Here is a 14,395-nt window from a genome sequence, read left to right as displayed (position 1 = left end):
CGTGGGTCCCCCCTTCAATGGGCTCACCACTCATGGGAGGTGGCATAGAGGTCGGGTGCAGTGTGAGCTGGGTGGCAGCCGAAGGCAGGCCCTTTGGCGGTCCGATTCTTGGCTACAGAAGCTAGCTTTTGGGACGTGGAACGTCACCTCGCTGGGGGGAAAGGAGCCTGAGCCGGTTGTGCTAGGAAGTTCCGGCTCGATGCACAGCAAGGGCCCTGGAACCAGTCCTCTCGAGAGGGGCTGGACTATATTCCACTCTGGCGTTGCAAGCAGTGAGAGGCGATGGGCTGGGATGGCAATTCTTGTTGTCCCTCGGCTCAGAGTCTGTACGTTGAAGTTTAACCCGGTAGACGAGATGGTAGCTTCTCTCCGCCTTCGGGTGGGGGGACGGGTCCTGACTGTTGTTTGTGCTTACACATCAAACAGCAGCTCAGGGTATCCTCCCTTTTTGGATTCCCTCGAGGGAGTACTGGAGAGTGCTCCCTCAGGTGATTCTCTTGTTCTGCTGGGTGACTTCAATGCTCACTCTGGCAATGACAGTGAAACCTGGAGAGGCGTGATTGGGAAGAATGGCCGCCCGGATCTGAACCCGAGTAGTGTTTTGTTATTGGACTTTTGTGCTCGTCACAGATTGTCCATAACAAACACCATGTTCAAACATAAGGGTGTCCATATGTGCACTTGGCACCAGGACACCCAAGACCTCAGTTCGATGATCGACTTGGTAGTTGTGTCATCAGATTTGCGGTCTCATGTTTTGGACACTCGGGTGAAGGGAGGGGCGGCGCTTTCTACCGATCACCACCTGGTTGTGAGTTGGCTCCGATGGTGGGGAAGGATGCCGGACAGACCTGGCAGGCCCAAACGCATGGTGAGGGTCTTCTGGGAATGTCTGGCAGAGTCTCCAGTAAGAAAGAGTTTCAATTCCCACCTCCGGAAGAACTTTGAACATGCAACGAGGGAGGCGCTGGACATTGGGCCCCATTCAGCAACCGTTCTTAAGAACAACTTTTGTTCTTAGGCCCATTTACGAAGTTTTTCAGGAGATTTTTGTATCCACCAATGTTTTCTTAGCTGGGATTTGTTCGTAGGTAAGAACAAAATCTACGAGTGCTCCAGAGCACTCTTAGTGTGGGCTATTTATTCTTAAGTGTGACAAGTTCCCTTACTTCTATTGTCTAATGTTGAATTAATATAATAGATAGATAGATAGATAGATAGATAGATAGATAGATAGATAGATAGAGATAAGACAGACAGACAGACAGACAGACAGACAGACAGACAGACAGACAGACAGACAGACAGACATATAGCAAAATGAGCAATATATAGACATTTCAAAATACAGTGTGTATGCACGCGCACACACACACACACACACACACACACACACGCGCGCACACACACACACACGCTTTTGCTGCTACTGCAATATGCCACAGATCGCGCCCTGGGGAGGGAGCGCAAGTTTCACATCCAGTAGATTGTAGACCTATTTGCCCGAAGTGACACATATTTATTTGAACGCTTTAGGCTACCGAGAGCAGTCCCCCCTTTCTTAAAGTTACGTTTTGACATTATGTATTCCACCCGCGGGATAATACAAATTTATCTTCTGTAATCTGTTTGTGTGTTCTCCGTGTGTTTGATGCTCGGCTTTTTCGCCGGAATTGTGCCCTTATATGGGGAATTAAGGGCGTTTACCTATGCAAATTACTGAAATAAGGGTGTTTACATATGCATATTGGGGAAATAAGGGCGTGTTTATATGCAGATTATGATAGACTAGCACGCGCTAACCATTTGGCATTCAGCCATTTAAGAACAGCAGGTGGGAACAATTTGGCCGTTTAAGAACACGTCATCAATTTGAATGGACTCCTCTTAGGAAATCCCTTAGGAAGAAAGATAAGAGGAAAAGTTAGGAACTTATTGCTGAATGGGGCCCATTGAGTCTTAGTGGACCATGTTCCGTACCTCTATTGTCTCGGCCAGTGGTTCTCAACCTTTTTTCAGTGATGTACCCCCTGTGAATTTTTTTTAAATTCAAGTACCCCCTAATCAGAGAAAGGCATTTTTGGTTGAAAAAAAGAGATAAAGAAGTAAAATACAGCAGTATGTCATCAGTTTCTGATTTATTAAATTGTATAACAGTGCAAAATATTGCTCATGTGTAGTGGTCTTTCTTGAACTATTTGGAAAAAAAGATAGGTTTTTATCAATATTTATAAAGGATTTTTGAATTGTTGTTATTTTTTAGAATATTTAAAAAAAATCTCACGTACCCCTTGGCATACCTTCAAGTACCCCCAGGGGTACGCGTACCCCCATTTGAGAACCACTGGTCTAGGCGACCAATTGGAGCTGTTTATTTATATTGTTTTTTATATTGGTTTTATATGTAATAATTTTTCTGCAATCCCGTGGCCGTAATCCCAGGACCCGCTGGTGTCAAAACTCAAGACCTATTCCCAGTAAATTAAGACTGAAGCACCTCATTGGCTGGTTCTGAGATAAGATGGGTTGCTCCAGTCTGAGTTTTTACACACTGAATTTTGCTGACATTTTTTTATTCAATGAAATTGTCGGCATAATTTCAGTTCCCAAAATTCAAATGCAAAAAATCTCGTTACACAAATTCATTGTTTACAAAAATAAACTTCCCAAGAAATGAGTCATCTTCGGCTTAGGAACCTTGCCAGAAATGAAATAAAGTTGCTTGAGATGAATCATTTTGAGTTGCTTAGTATACGTATAATCCTATTTAGTGTTGAAATAAGATTTAAGCTGATTTAGAGAGATTTACAACATGCAGTTGTATCTGTTCGGGGAATCATTCAATTTTACTGCCATTGCTGTTGAGGCCTGGATATAATCATCTTTTCTCCAGTAAAGCCTCCCCTGACTGCGTTCTACTCCTTCATACCTCGTATTGAATGTGTGTTTGTGCGAGCATTTCAAGAAGTGATCAAACATAATAACAGTATAATGTAATGTTGCTTATCATACTGGTACTTACCGGCAGTGGGATGGAAAGACGTGCATTAGTTCCGTTTACACACACAAGTTGTGATGTAACGTTTATGGTTGGCTATACTCTTTCTCCATTAAGAGGTTGCGTCACACAGTAATCTGACACAAGTGAAATATAATGGTAGTGGTTTATGTGGTACCAACCTGATGGCTTTGGCCCCGCCCTTGATGACCTGCATGTCCACGCTGCAAGTTCCATCCGAATGCGAGATGAGGTTGATGTCCGAGAACTCAGCCTGGGAGGAGAATGAAGAAATTATTTTGCACGTATTACGCTACGTCTGCAATCATAGCAATATTAGAAAGTATAAATTGTAGAATAGAGAAAAAGCAGGATAACGTCATAGCGTTACCATGTGTTGTATAATTAGCAGTAAAGTAACATGAAACTAACCGTAATATTGCATCAATAGCAGTATGTGATATTGTGATATAGTTTTAAACATGTACACAGGACTTTATGTATTTTATTTGTATTCAAATGTAATGATTATTGGCAGTATCAGTACCAGTACTGTAATATATTTTTGTGCAAATAAATGTGAAATAATATATTTTTTAAGTTGTTCTGCAATACAGTATTCTGTTTATACACTGTATAAATAATATAATATTCATATTATAATACTTATCATTATTATCAATAGTGGTAAAATAAATACAAATAAAAATGCAGCTGTTTTTAAATGGCAGCTTTTTTTAGAGTGTTGTACAGGGGGAAAAAAACAATGCAAAATGGTCCGTGTACATTCCGTTCATTCTATTTCCAATTCTGAAACACAAAACAAAAAATAAAATTAGGGCCGTTTTTCGATTTTTGTTATATATGGCAGATTTTAAAACAAACAAAAAAGGTCTGATTTTCATAAAAATATTGCCATACAATTGGATTTTGTGCTTTTTTCCTTTTATGGATTTAAATTTTTCCAGATAAACACAAAAATAGAAAAAAAATGTTCATCCAAAATCCAAAAATGCGTGTTTGTGATGACAAACTGAACTGAAAGCAGTATTTTAGCTTTTCCTTTGCGTTGAGCATGTTTTAAGCATAACGGTAACATCTTTGTTCAGCAGGCGTCCTAATTTCGTTTTAAAAAAGTGTCATTAAATAGTTGTCCAACTTTTGTTTCAGAAATGAAAAAAGACAAAAAATCGTCCGAAGTGTGTTTTCTGATTTGCATTTAAAAATTCAAAATAGAATGAACAAAAGGTACACAGACCCAAAACTGCCTGAAAGTGATCATCCTTATTTTTCTAAAATATAATTATTATTTTATTAAAAACAATTGAAATTATATTATTTCTTAATTTAAATACAAAAATGACTTATACATTGTCAAATGCCTTTAACTAACTTGTGTTTTCGCTATAAAAATGTTTTTTTCCTTGACTTAATGTCTTCACTTATTTTTATTTTTTTTTCTATTCTATTATTTATTCTTATAAATGTATATATTTAATTTGAGTCCCTGTTCTTTTTTGTAATTTATTACTGCTTATCCTTAACATGGCACACGCTTCATGTAACCCGCCTCAGTCCCTGCTTTTTTCTTGGACTTCGGCATGAGAGACGAGTGTGCTAGCGACCGAGCTAAAAGCCTGGGCTATCCAGCCACACCGGTTGGCCTCCATACAGTCATTCAAAAAAAATATATATATATTAATAAAAAGTAAACAAATATTTGCTTATTGATGCTTTTACTTTTTTAAGCACATTCCTTTGTTTTCTGACACAGAAATTAACCCAACTCTGAATAACAAAAGTGGGCAAAGTGTTAGCAATATGCAAATTAATTATCAGTAAAGAAAAAGAGGTCGGGTTAAAGGAACCCAGTTTCTTTTGAAGTGAATTAATTAACTCATATTATGTTCTACATATGATGAATGTTTATATTCAACTTGGATAAAGCAAACCACCAGGTTTAAGTAAATAATGGTTGAGCCCATAATAAATTAAGGAGCCTTAGTTGGACGTTCGCATGTGGACTGGAATTAGCTCTCTCACGAGAAGAAGGAATAATACCAGGCTTCGGAATGCAAAAGTTATAGCTCTATCCTGGAGGAGAGACTCCATGTTTATCTTAACGTCAACCTACAAGTTATGGTATACTGTACATCTGTTGTCTTCCGAGTCACTTACACACGAACATCTCCTTATATGGTCAGGATGTGCTCTCCTGACTTAGCACACACACACACACACACACACACACACACACACACACACACACACACACACACACACACACACACACACACACACACACACACACACACACACACACACACACACACACACACACACACACACACACACACACAGACAGGAAGAAGGAATATAAAACTGATGGTTTGGCTTCTCCAAGTTAGGAGTGCCTCAGTTTTGACTTGACCTCCTCCAGGTACTGCAGGCCTGTATAATGACACTCGCTGGTAATAATAAAGCAACTTTTTGTCTCTTTTGATCCAGCCACACTGCCCTGTCGCCCTTCTGTCCGGACAAGGATGACAAGGCCAGAAATTCACATCACTTTCCTATTCCTTTTTGGGCGTGTTGAATATAATTATGTGATGTTATCAAGCATGTCGGAAACAAATACGACATAAAACCAATATAATACCTGCTCCACTTTGACGTCATACTCCGTGAGAACCTTCTTTCCTCTGAATACTTTGGCCCTGGAAAAGAGAAGAAGAGACATTTGTTGGACGAATGAACGCAGGGAAGTTGTCAACAGTGCTCTCCAGTGGACATCACACTCCCAGCGAGAAGAGCAGGATAAAGGAAAATGGATGCCTGCTTGTTTATGCACATTGGAAGGCCAAACTTGTGTTATTTTTACGCATAGCTCCAAATTGATTGCAGATGGCTTTCATTCTGTGCACGAGCAGCCAACATGCCGAAGCTAAATAAAGCAACCGTGAGCCCACAACTAGTTGGGTGAGAGGTTTTTCCCCCTCCTCCTCTATGCTTGTGTTTATTCATGCACCTGATGGAGCAGCCTCATTACGATGCATCTTTGTTATAAATGGCGCTCACTTGAGTCTAAGCATGTAGCCTTGCCAGCTAACAAACAGAAAAACGTGCAACCAACGCTGCCATTAAAATGTAATGCTATTTCCTTCACTGTAGCCTCTGAGGATCTTGCCCAGAGGCGCCTGGCATGGTTTTTGCGTCATTAGGATGAGGCCATCTGCCACCCAAACACCATTAGAGATGCTGTTGTGACTCACACCAAAATCAATAAGCACCGCATCTGACACTGGAATTCTACAAACACCAAAACCAGTGAAGTCGGCACGTTGTGTAAATCGAAAATAAAAACAGAATACAATGATTTTGCAAATCCTTTTCAACCTATATTCAATTGAATAGACTGCAAAGACAAGATATTTAATGTTCCAACTGGAAAACGTTGTTATTTTTTGCAAATATTAGCTCATTTATAATTTGATGCCGGCAACATGTTTAAAAAAAAGTTGGCACAAGTGGCAAAAAAGACTGAGAAAGTCGAGGAATGGTCATCAAACACATATTTGGAACATCCCACAGGTGAACAAACAGGCTAATTGGGAACAGGTGGGTGCCGTGATTGGGTATAAAAGCAGCTTCCATGAAATGCTCAGTCATTCACAATCAAGGATAGGGCGAGGGTCATCACTTTGTGGACAAATGCCTGAGCAAATAGTTTAAGAACAACATTTCTCAACCAGCTATTGCAAGGAATTGCAAGGTCCGTAATATCATCAAAAGGTTCAGAGAATCTGAAGAAATCACTGCACATGAGCAGCGAGGCTGAAAACCAACATTGAATGCCCGTGACCTTTGATCCCTCAGGCGGTACTGCATCAAAAAGCGACATCAGTGTGTAAAGGATATCACCACATGGGCTCAGGAACACTTCAGGAAACCACTGTCAGTAACTACAGTTTGTCGCTACATCTGTAAGTGCAAGTTAAAACTCTACTATGCAACGCGAAAGCCATTTATCAACAACACCCAGAAATGCCGTCAGCTTCGCAGGGCCCGAGCTCATCTAAGATGGACTGATGCAAATTGGAAAAGTGTTCTGTGGTCTGACGAGTCCACATTTCAAATTGTTTTTGGAAACTGTGGACGTTGTGTCGTCCGGAACAAAGAGGAAAAAAACCGTTCACGTTTTTATAGGCGCAAAGTTGAAAAGCCAGCATCTGTGATGGTATGGGGGTGTATTAGTGCCCAAGGTATGGGTAACTTACCCATCTGTGAAGGCACCATTAATGCTGAAAGGTACATACAGGTTTTGGAGCAACGTATGTTGCCATCCAAGCAACGTTATCATGGACGCCCCTGCTTATTTCAGCATGACAATGGCAAGCCACGTGTTACAACAGCGTGGCTTCGTAGTAGAAGAGTGCGGGTACTAGACTGGCCTGCCTGTAGTCCAGACTTGTCTCCCATTAAAAATGTGTGGTGCATTATGAAGCCTAAAATACCACAACGGAGACCCCCGGACTGTTGAATAACTTAAGCTGTACATCAAGCAAGAATGGGAAAGAATTCCACCTGAAAAACTTCAAAAATTGGTCTCCTCACTTCCCAAACGTTTCCTGAGTGATGTTAAAAGGAAAGGCCATGTAACACAGTGGTAAAAATGCCCCTGTGCCAACTTTTTTGCAATTTGTAGCTGACATTAAATTCTAAGTTAATGATTATTTGCACAGAAAAAAAAAGTTTCTCAGTTCGAACATTAAATATCTTGTTTTTGCAGTCGATTCAATTAAATATAAGTTGAAAAGGATTTGCAAATCATTGTATTCTGTTTTTATTTACCATTTACACAATGTGCCAACTTTACTGGTCGAAGGTCACGGGTATTCAATGTTGGTTTTCAGCCTCGCTGCGTACGTGCAGATTCTATGAACCTTTTGATGGTATTATGGACTGTAGATGATGAAATCCCTAAATTTCTTGCAATAGCTGGTTGAGAAATGTGTCGCAAAGTGTTGGTGATAAACCCCAAGATGCAGAGACGGCAGGCTTGGTGCAGGAAAACATAATTTAATGTCCAAAATAAAGGTAAAACACAAACCAGGAACTAGGAGACAGGAAACCGGATACCAGGAAAACAGGAAACGAGGAACTAGAAGACAGCTCACAGCATACAGGAAACTGCTAACAGCTATCCGGATTCAGCATACAGGTAGTAGCTACAGCTACAACGACAATACTCCAGCCATGACTGGAGGGCAAGGCAGGTGTAAATAGCAGCCGGCTGATTGACACCAGGTGTGGCCAGGTGCCAATCAGCTGCAGCTGAGGGGAAACAGCGCTCAGGGAGAAAAGCAGGAAACTGAACCAAAATAAGAGCGATGACAGGAAATCAAAACAAACAGGGGAAAAACCAAATTATAACTAAACTGTCAGTGACAAACCTGACAAAATGTTGTTCTTAAACAATTTGCTCACGCATTTGTTCACAAAGTGGTGACCCTCACCCCATCCTTGTTTGTGAATGACTGAGCATTTCATAGAAGCTGCTTTTATACCCAATCATGGCACCCACCTGTTCCCAATTAGCCTGTTCACCTGTGGGATGTTCCAAATAAGTGTTTGATGAGCATTCCTCAACTTTCTCAGTCTTTTTTGCCACTTGTGGCAGCTTTTTTGAAACATGTTGCAGGCATGAAATTCCAAATGAGCTAATTTTTTGCAAAAAATAACGTTTTCCAGTTCGAATGTTAAACATCTTGTCTATTCAATTGAATATAGGTTGAAAAGGATTTGCAAGTCATTGTATTCTGTTTTTATTTACCATTTACACAACGTGCCAACTTCACTGGTTTTGGGTTTTGTATATTATGAAATACAAATGATTCAACAATAACTAGTAGGGCGCTACCATATAGTACTTTTTATGGAAGAGCAACAATGCAAACAAATCTAGCAGTAACAATTTCCACAGTCGGAAAGGAAGTGCAGCATAAATAGTTCCAACTTGTAGCACCATTTCCGTTTCCACTGAACAATGGTAGCACAGTGCTTGCGTCTTATCCACCTGTCTTTGTCGGTATACGTATTTTACCGACAAGTATTCCCATACAGACGACTTTAACGGCAGACAAAAGGTATTCATGTTCTGACTTCTCCTTTGCAAGATCGCTAGTCATGACTCCCGCTATCCAAAGGCTGGACTGCATTGCAGTAGATGTGTTACAGTTACACTTCCTGTCCTTTATTCAATGAGTCCACTGCTCCACCGTACCGAAAAATTACTTTTATAAAAAAACAATATTACACACCGAGTCATTATATTTTTATGCTGGTGAGGAGCTGCGTACAGTAAGTTCACTATATAGACTTCATTCTGTGGGTGAGCACTGTCAACTTCATTTTCAGGCTCATTGGCTGCAACCCCACTTTCACTATTGATCGCTGGAGTCCAGGAGTCTGAGACAGCCATCTGGGAAGATGGGCTGGTTAAAACAAGACAAATCAATAAAATGGTTATAGAACAAAAGAAAAATGGGAAACAGCAAAAAAACAGAACAGAAGGAAACAAGAGGGGAATAGCGTATTTTCTGGACCATAGGGCGCACCGGATTATAAGGCGCACTGCCGATCTATTCAGGTCTTTTTTCATACAAAAGGCGCACCGGATTATAAAGCACATTAAAAGGGTCATATTATGACTTTTCAGGACTTATGCAGATCTCAAATACACATCAGCAGGTACCAGAAGGTAAGAAAAGTTGGTTTTGAATAATTTTGTGAAACAAAACGCCAGATAATGGGTGCCATTTTGTGGTCCTTATACACACACATCATAGTAATACTTGTATCTCTTACTACGGTAGCCGAAATGGGCCGACAATCAATCAAGCGGTGCGGCTTCAAAGTCGTACTAAAACAATTTGACAGATTTTGGAGCGCCGTGTGTAATGTTCTTTATTTTCAAAGGAACAATTAAAGTTTTGGTGTTGTTTACCAGAGGTGGGTAGAGTAGCCAGAAATTGTACTCAAGTAAGAGTACTGTTACTTTAGAGATTTATTACTCAAGTAAAAGTAAGGAGTAGTCACCCAAATATTTACTTGAGTAAAAGTAAAAAGTATGTTGTGAAAAAAACTACTCAAGTACTGAGTAACTGATGAGTAACCTGTTCGTTTAATGATGACGGCAGCAAATAATGCACACAAACATAAAAATAGCAATGAGAAAATTCAGAGCCAGGAATATCTCTTGAGCAACTAAAACAATAGTATATATTAAATAATAATACATTAACATAAAAAAATTAAGGCAAATTGAGCCACAATAACTTAACAGCACCATAGGCTCAGTAGGCAGAGATTACAAAGGAAAATAACAAGTTAGCCTTTACGCAAACCATAAACTGATAGGTGTGGACTGCACCTGGGAACACACTGATTGGTGTTTCTATGCATGCGAGTGTGTGTGTGTGACTGCGTGTGTGTGTGTGTGTGTGTGTGTGTGTGTGTGTGTGTATGAGGCTGCAGTGCGTTAATAAATGTCCCCACACGATGTACATTTGACAGTGATTCATAGCAGGGAAGCTAACATCAGCCTAAGGTGACAGCCAAAATATCTACTAACGTTACTTACGATGTGCTTCCTCAAATTCGACGTTGAGTTCATGTAAGCTTAAGCTTGTTGTTTGCCGCTGAAACTTTATGTTCAGTTAATCATGTGACCACCTGGCTCTGTTTGATTGGTGAAACGGAGTCAAACATCACCAGTGACTGTATTTGATTGGTGAAACGGAGTGAAATGTCACCAGTGACTGTATTTGATTGGTGAAACGGAGTGAAACGTCACCAGTGACTGTACTTGATTGGTGAAACGGAGTGAAATGTCACCAGTGACTGTATTTGATTGGTGAAACGGAGTGAAATGTCACCAGTGACTGTATTTGATTGGTGAAACGGAGTGAAATGTCACCAGTGACTGTATTTGATTGGTGAAACGGAGTGAAACGTCACCAGTGACTGTATTTGATTGGTGAAACGGAGTGAAACGTCACCAGTGACTGTATTTGATTGGTGAAACGGAGTGAAACGTCACCAGTGACTGTATTTGATTGGTGAAACGGAGTGAAATGTCACCAGTGACTGTATTTGATTGGTGAAACGGAGTGAAATGTCACCAGTGACTGTATTTGATTGGTGAAACGGAGTGAAACGTCACCAGTGACTGTATTTGATTGGTGAAACGGAGTGAAATGTCACCAGTGACTGTATTTGATTGGTGAAACGGAGTGAAATGTCACCAGTGACTGTATTTGATTGGTGAAACGGAGTGAAACGTCACCAGTGACTGTATTTGATTGGTGAAACGGAGTGAAATGTCACCAGTGACTGTATTTGATTGGTGAAACGGAGTGAAATGTCACCAGTGACTGTATTTGATTGGTGAAACGGAGTGAAACGTCACCAGTGACTGTATTTGATTGGTGAAACGGAGTGAAATGTCACCAGTGACTGTATTTGATTGGTGAAATGGAGTGAAATGTCACCAGTGACTGCATGTGATTGGTGAAACGCAGGCATGCGATAGATCCTACTTTGAAGGTCTGTCTGACAAGCCAAAACAAACAAAGCGTGCATTAACAGATAGATAAATATCAGTAGCGAGTAGCGAGCTGAATGTAGATAAATGGAGCGGAGTAAAAGTAGCGTATATTCTCTATAAATATACTCAAGTAAAAGTAAATGTATGTTGCATTAAAACTACTCTTAGAAGTACAATTTATCCCAAAAGTTACTCAAGTAGATGTAACGGAGTAAATGTAGCGCATTACTACCCACCTCTGTTGTTTACTGACGTCATAGTGCAGTCGACATGTATCTCTTATGTGTTACTGCCATCTACTGGTCACACTTATCATTACACCATGCACTAAATAAAATTGCTTCGAGGTCGGTAAGCACAACCAGAATTATTCCGTACATTAGGCGCACCGGGTTATAAGGCGCACTGTCGATTTTTGAGAAAATGAAAGGATTTTAAGTGCCCCTTATAGTCCGAAAAATACGGTATGTCAATAGATTAGGGACGGAAACAATTGTAGTGCACTACTCGTCTGCAACCAGCAGAGGCGCTGATGATTTAGTCCAAAGAAGACAAACAGGACTTCAGCTATAGGACATTAGCTATGTGCACACGGACACGTTTACCATATTTTTCGGAGTATAAATCGCTCCGGAGTATAAGTCGAACCGGCTGAAAATGCATAATAAAGAAGGAAAAAAACATATATAAGTCGCACTGGAGTATAAGTCGCATTTTTTGGGGACATTTATTTGATAAAACCCAAGACCAAGAATAGACATTTGAAAGGCAATTTAAAATAAATAAAGAATAGTGAACAACAGGCTGAATAAGTGTACGTTATATGACGCATAAATAACCAACTGAGAACGTGCCTGGTATGTTAACGTAACATATTATGGTAAAAGTCATTCAAATAACTATAACATATAGAACATGCTATACGTTTACCAAACAATCTGTCACTCCTAATCGCTAAATCCCATGAAATCTTATACGTCTAGTCTCTTACGTGAATGAGCTAAATAATATTATTTGATATTTTACGGTAATGTGCTAATAATTTCACACATAAGTCACTCCTGAGTATAAGTCGCACCCCCGGCCAAACTATGAAAAAAACTGTGATTTATAGTCCCGAAAAATACGGTAATCGGATTAAAAGCCTAATCGGAATAAAAGTGCTTTTTGTAAACACGCCATTCGGAATATTCTGACCCGATCACACAAATCTGCATCAAAATTTCATTCGGATCGAGACGAGTGGTTTATGCCGATAAAATTCAAACTTCAAATTTGAGTGCATATAAACACATCTTCCGAAATTCGAGTCGATATGATCCGTAATGCGCATGTCTGTGACGTCAGCTATACTTTAGCGGCGGTGGGGAGACTAAATTTGATAGTCTCGGAATGAAGCGATCGTCTTGTTGCCGTCACCCCCCGTTCAACATGTACAAAAGCAGCGTTACATACTGTTGAGTTTTTTGCCCTATAACAATCGATGTAACAATGAAAGAAATTATCCAGTTGTCGTCTCAACGAGTTGATTTATTCCCGACCTTACAGCTACTCCAAGTGCTAACTGCTAGCCTCACGCACGTACACAGAATGTCGCAACATTAAGACACGCGGCAACCCGCACATAATTTGACATGGAGGGCAGACAACAGCTCCATTTTAAAAAGAGAGGTAAAACAAAAGTAGCAAACAGAAGGAAACATTGATAAATAAATAATGTGACAACATCGGACAAGCAGAAATGCACAGAGCCATGTTTGTTTACTGTGGAAGTCACTGATTCTTTGTCTTATACTTCCGTTATCCTCATGTTCAGGACAAAAACCAAGTTGATTAAGGAACTAGAAAAATTCCCGGTTTTCCCCAAATTCCAGGAATTAAAAACGGTTGCTAATTCAACATTTCTTGTCCGATTTAAACAATTCCAACACCAACCAATTCAACATTCAGACCATTCAAGTTTTTTTTTTTACCATTTTACAAAAAATTCCCCATTTTCCCGAAATGTTCTAATACCATTTACTACTTTAACATTTCTTGCCCGATTTAAACGATTCCAACACCAACCAATTCAGCTCATTTAAGACATTCATGCTACTAATCATTTTCAAAAAATCCCGCTTTTCCCAGAATTCCAGGAAGTTCCCATTGAAATGAATGGGACATTTTTCCAAGTTGCACAATTCCCCCATTTTTCAACCTTTTCAAACCATTCAAACATCAACACATTCTACTTATCCTGGACATTTAAACTGACACTTTTCTAAGTTCCAAATCAAATTCCAGTTTTTAATGGAAATTAAAACTCTTCAACATTCAAACCATTCCAACATTCAAACTATTCATACATTCATACTACATTCTGTCAGCATTTCAGTTCAACTTCAGCGTTGGAGCATTCACACGCAATTCCTTCGGGAATTGCCTCTTCTAGTTGTATATACATTTATATTTCATTAGTTATTTACGAGTCTTTTCTTATGCAGTGTATTTGGTTAGTTTTTATTTTTCGAATCAGCCTGACATAAGCCTGAGGTTTATGTGTTAAATAAATAATGTTCTTTGTGATTAACACATGGTTTCATATCATTTGAAAAGGTTTATCCTGTTAAAACAGTAATTAAGTTCAAGTTAAAGTACCAATGATTGTCACACACACACTAGGTGTGGTGAAATTTGTCCTTGCATTTGACCCATCCCCTTGTTCACCCCCTGGGAGGTGAGGGGAGCAGTGGGCAGCAGCAGTGCCACGCCCGGGAATCATATTTGGTGATTTAACCCCCAATTCC

The 14,395-nt window shown here is 39.9% G+C and overlaps 1 protein-coding gene across 3 annotated transcripts in view; it reads right to left on the bottom strand.

Moving 5' to 3' along the window:
* Window positions 1–14,395, bottom strand: part of syn2b (synapsin IIb) — a 209,895-nt gene that overhangs the window by 90,293 nt on the left and 105,207 nt on the right. For 2 of the 3 annotated variants that reach the window (XM_062038236.1, XM_062038235.1), the window contains 2 exons: window positions 5,658–5,715; window positions 3,181–3,272 (listed from right to left, as the gene is read on the bottom strand). In XM_062038236.1, coding sequence (XP_061894220.1) covers window positions 3,181–3,272; window positions 5,658–5,715 — 150 coding nt within the window. Of the gene's footprint in view, window positions 1–3,180; window positions 3,273–5,657; window positions 5,716–8,108; window positions 8,166–14,395 lie in introns of those variants that run through there. The other variant, XM_062038237.1, reaches the window with a different exon arrangement.

Source organism: Entelurus aequoreus, linkage group LG26, assembly GCF_033978785.1.
Source record: "Entelurus aequoreus isolate RoL-2023_Sb linkage group LG26, RoL_Eaeq_v1.1, whole genome shotgun sequence".
NCBI classification, from domain to species: domain Eukaryota; kingdom Metazoa; phylum Chordata; class Actinopteri; order Syngnathiformes; family Syngnathidae; genus Entelurus; species Entelurus aequoreus.
This window is presented reverse-complemented; position numbering and strand designations above follow the sequence as displayed.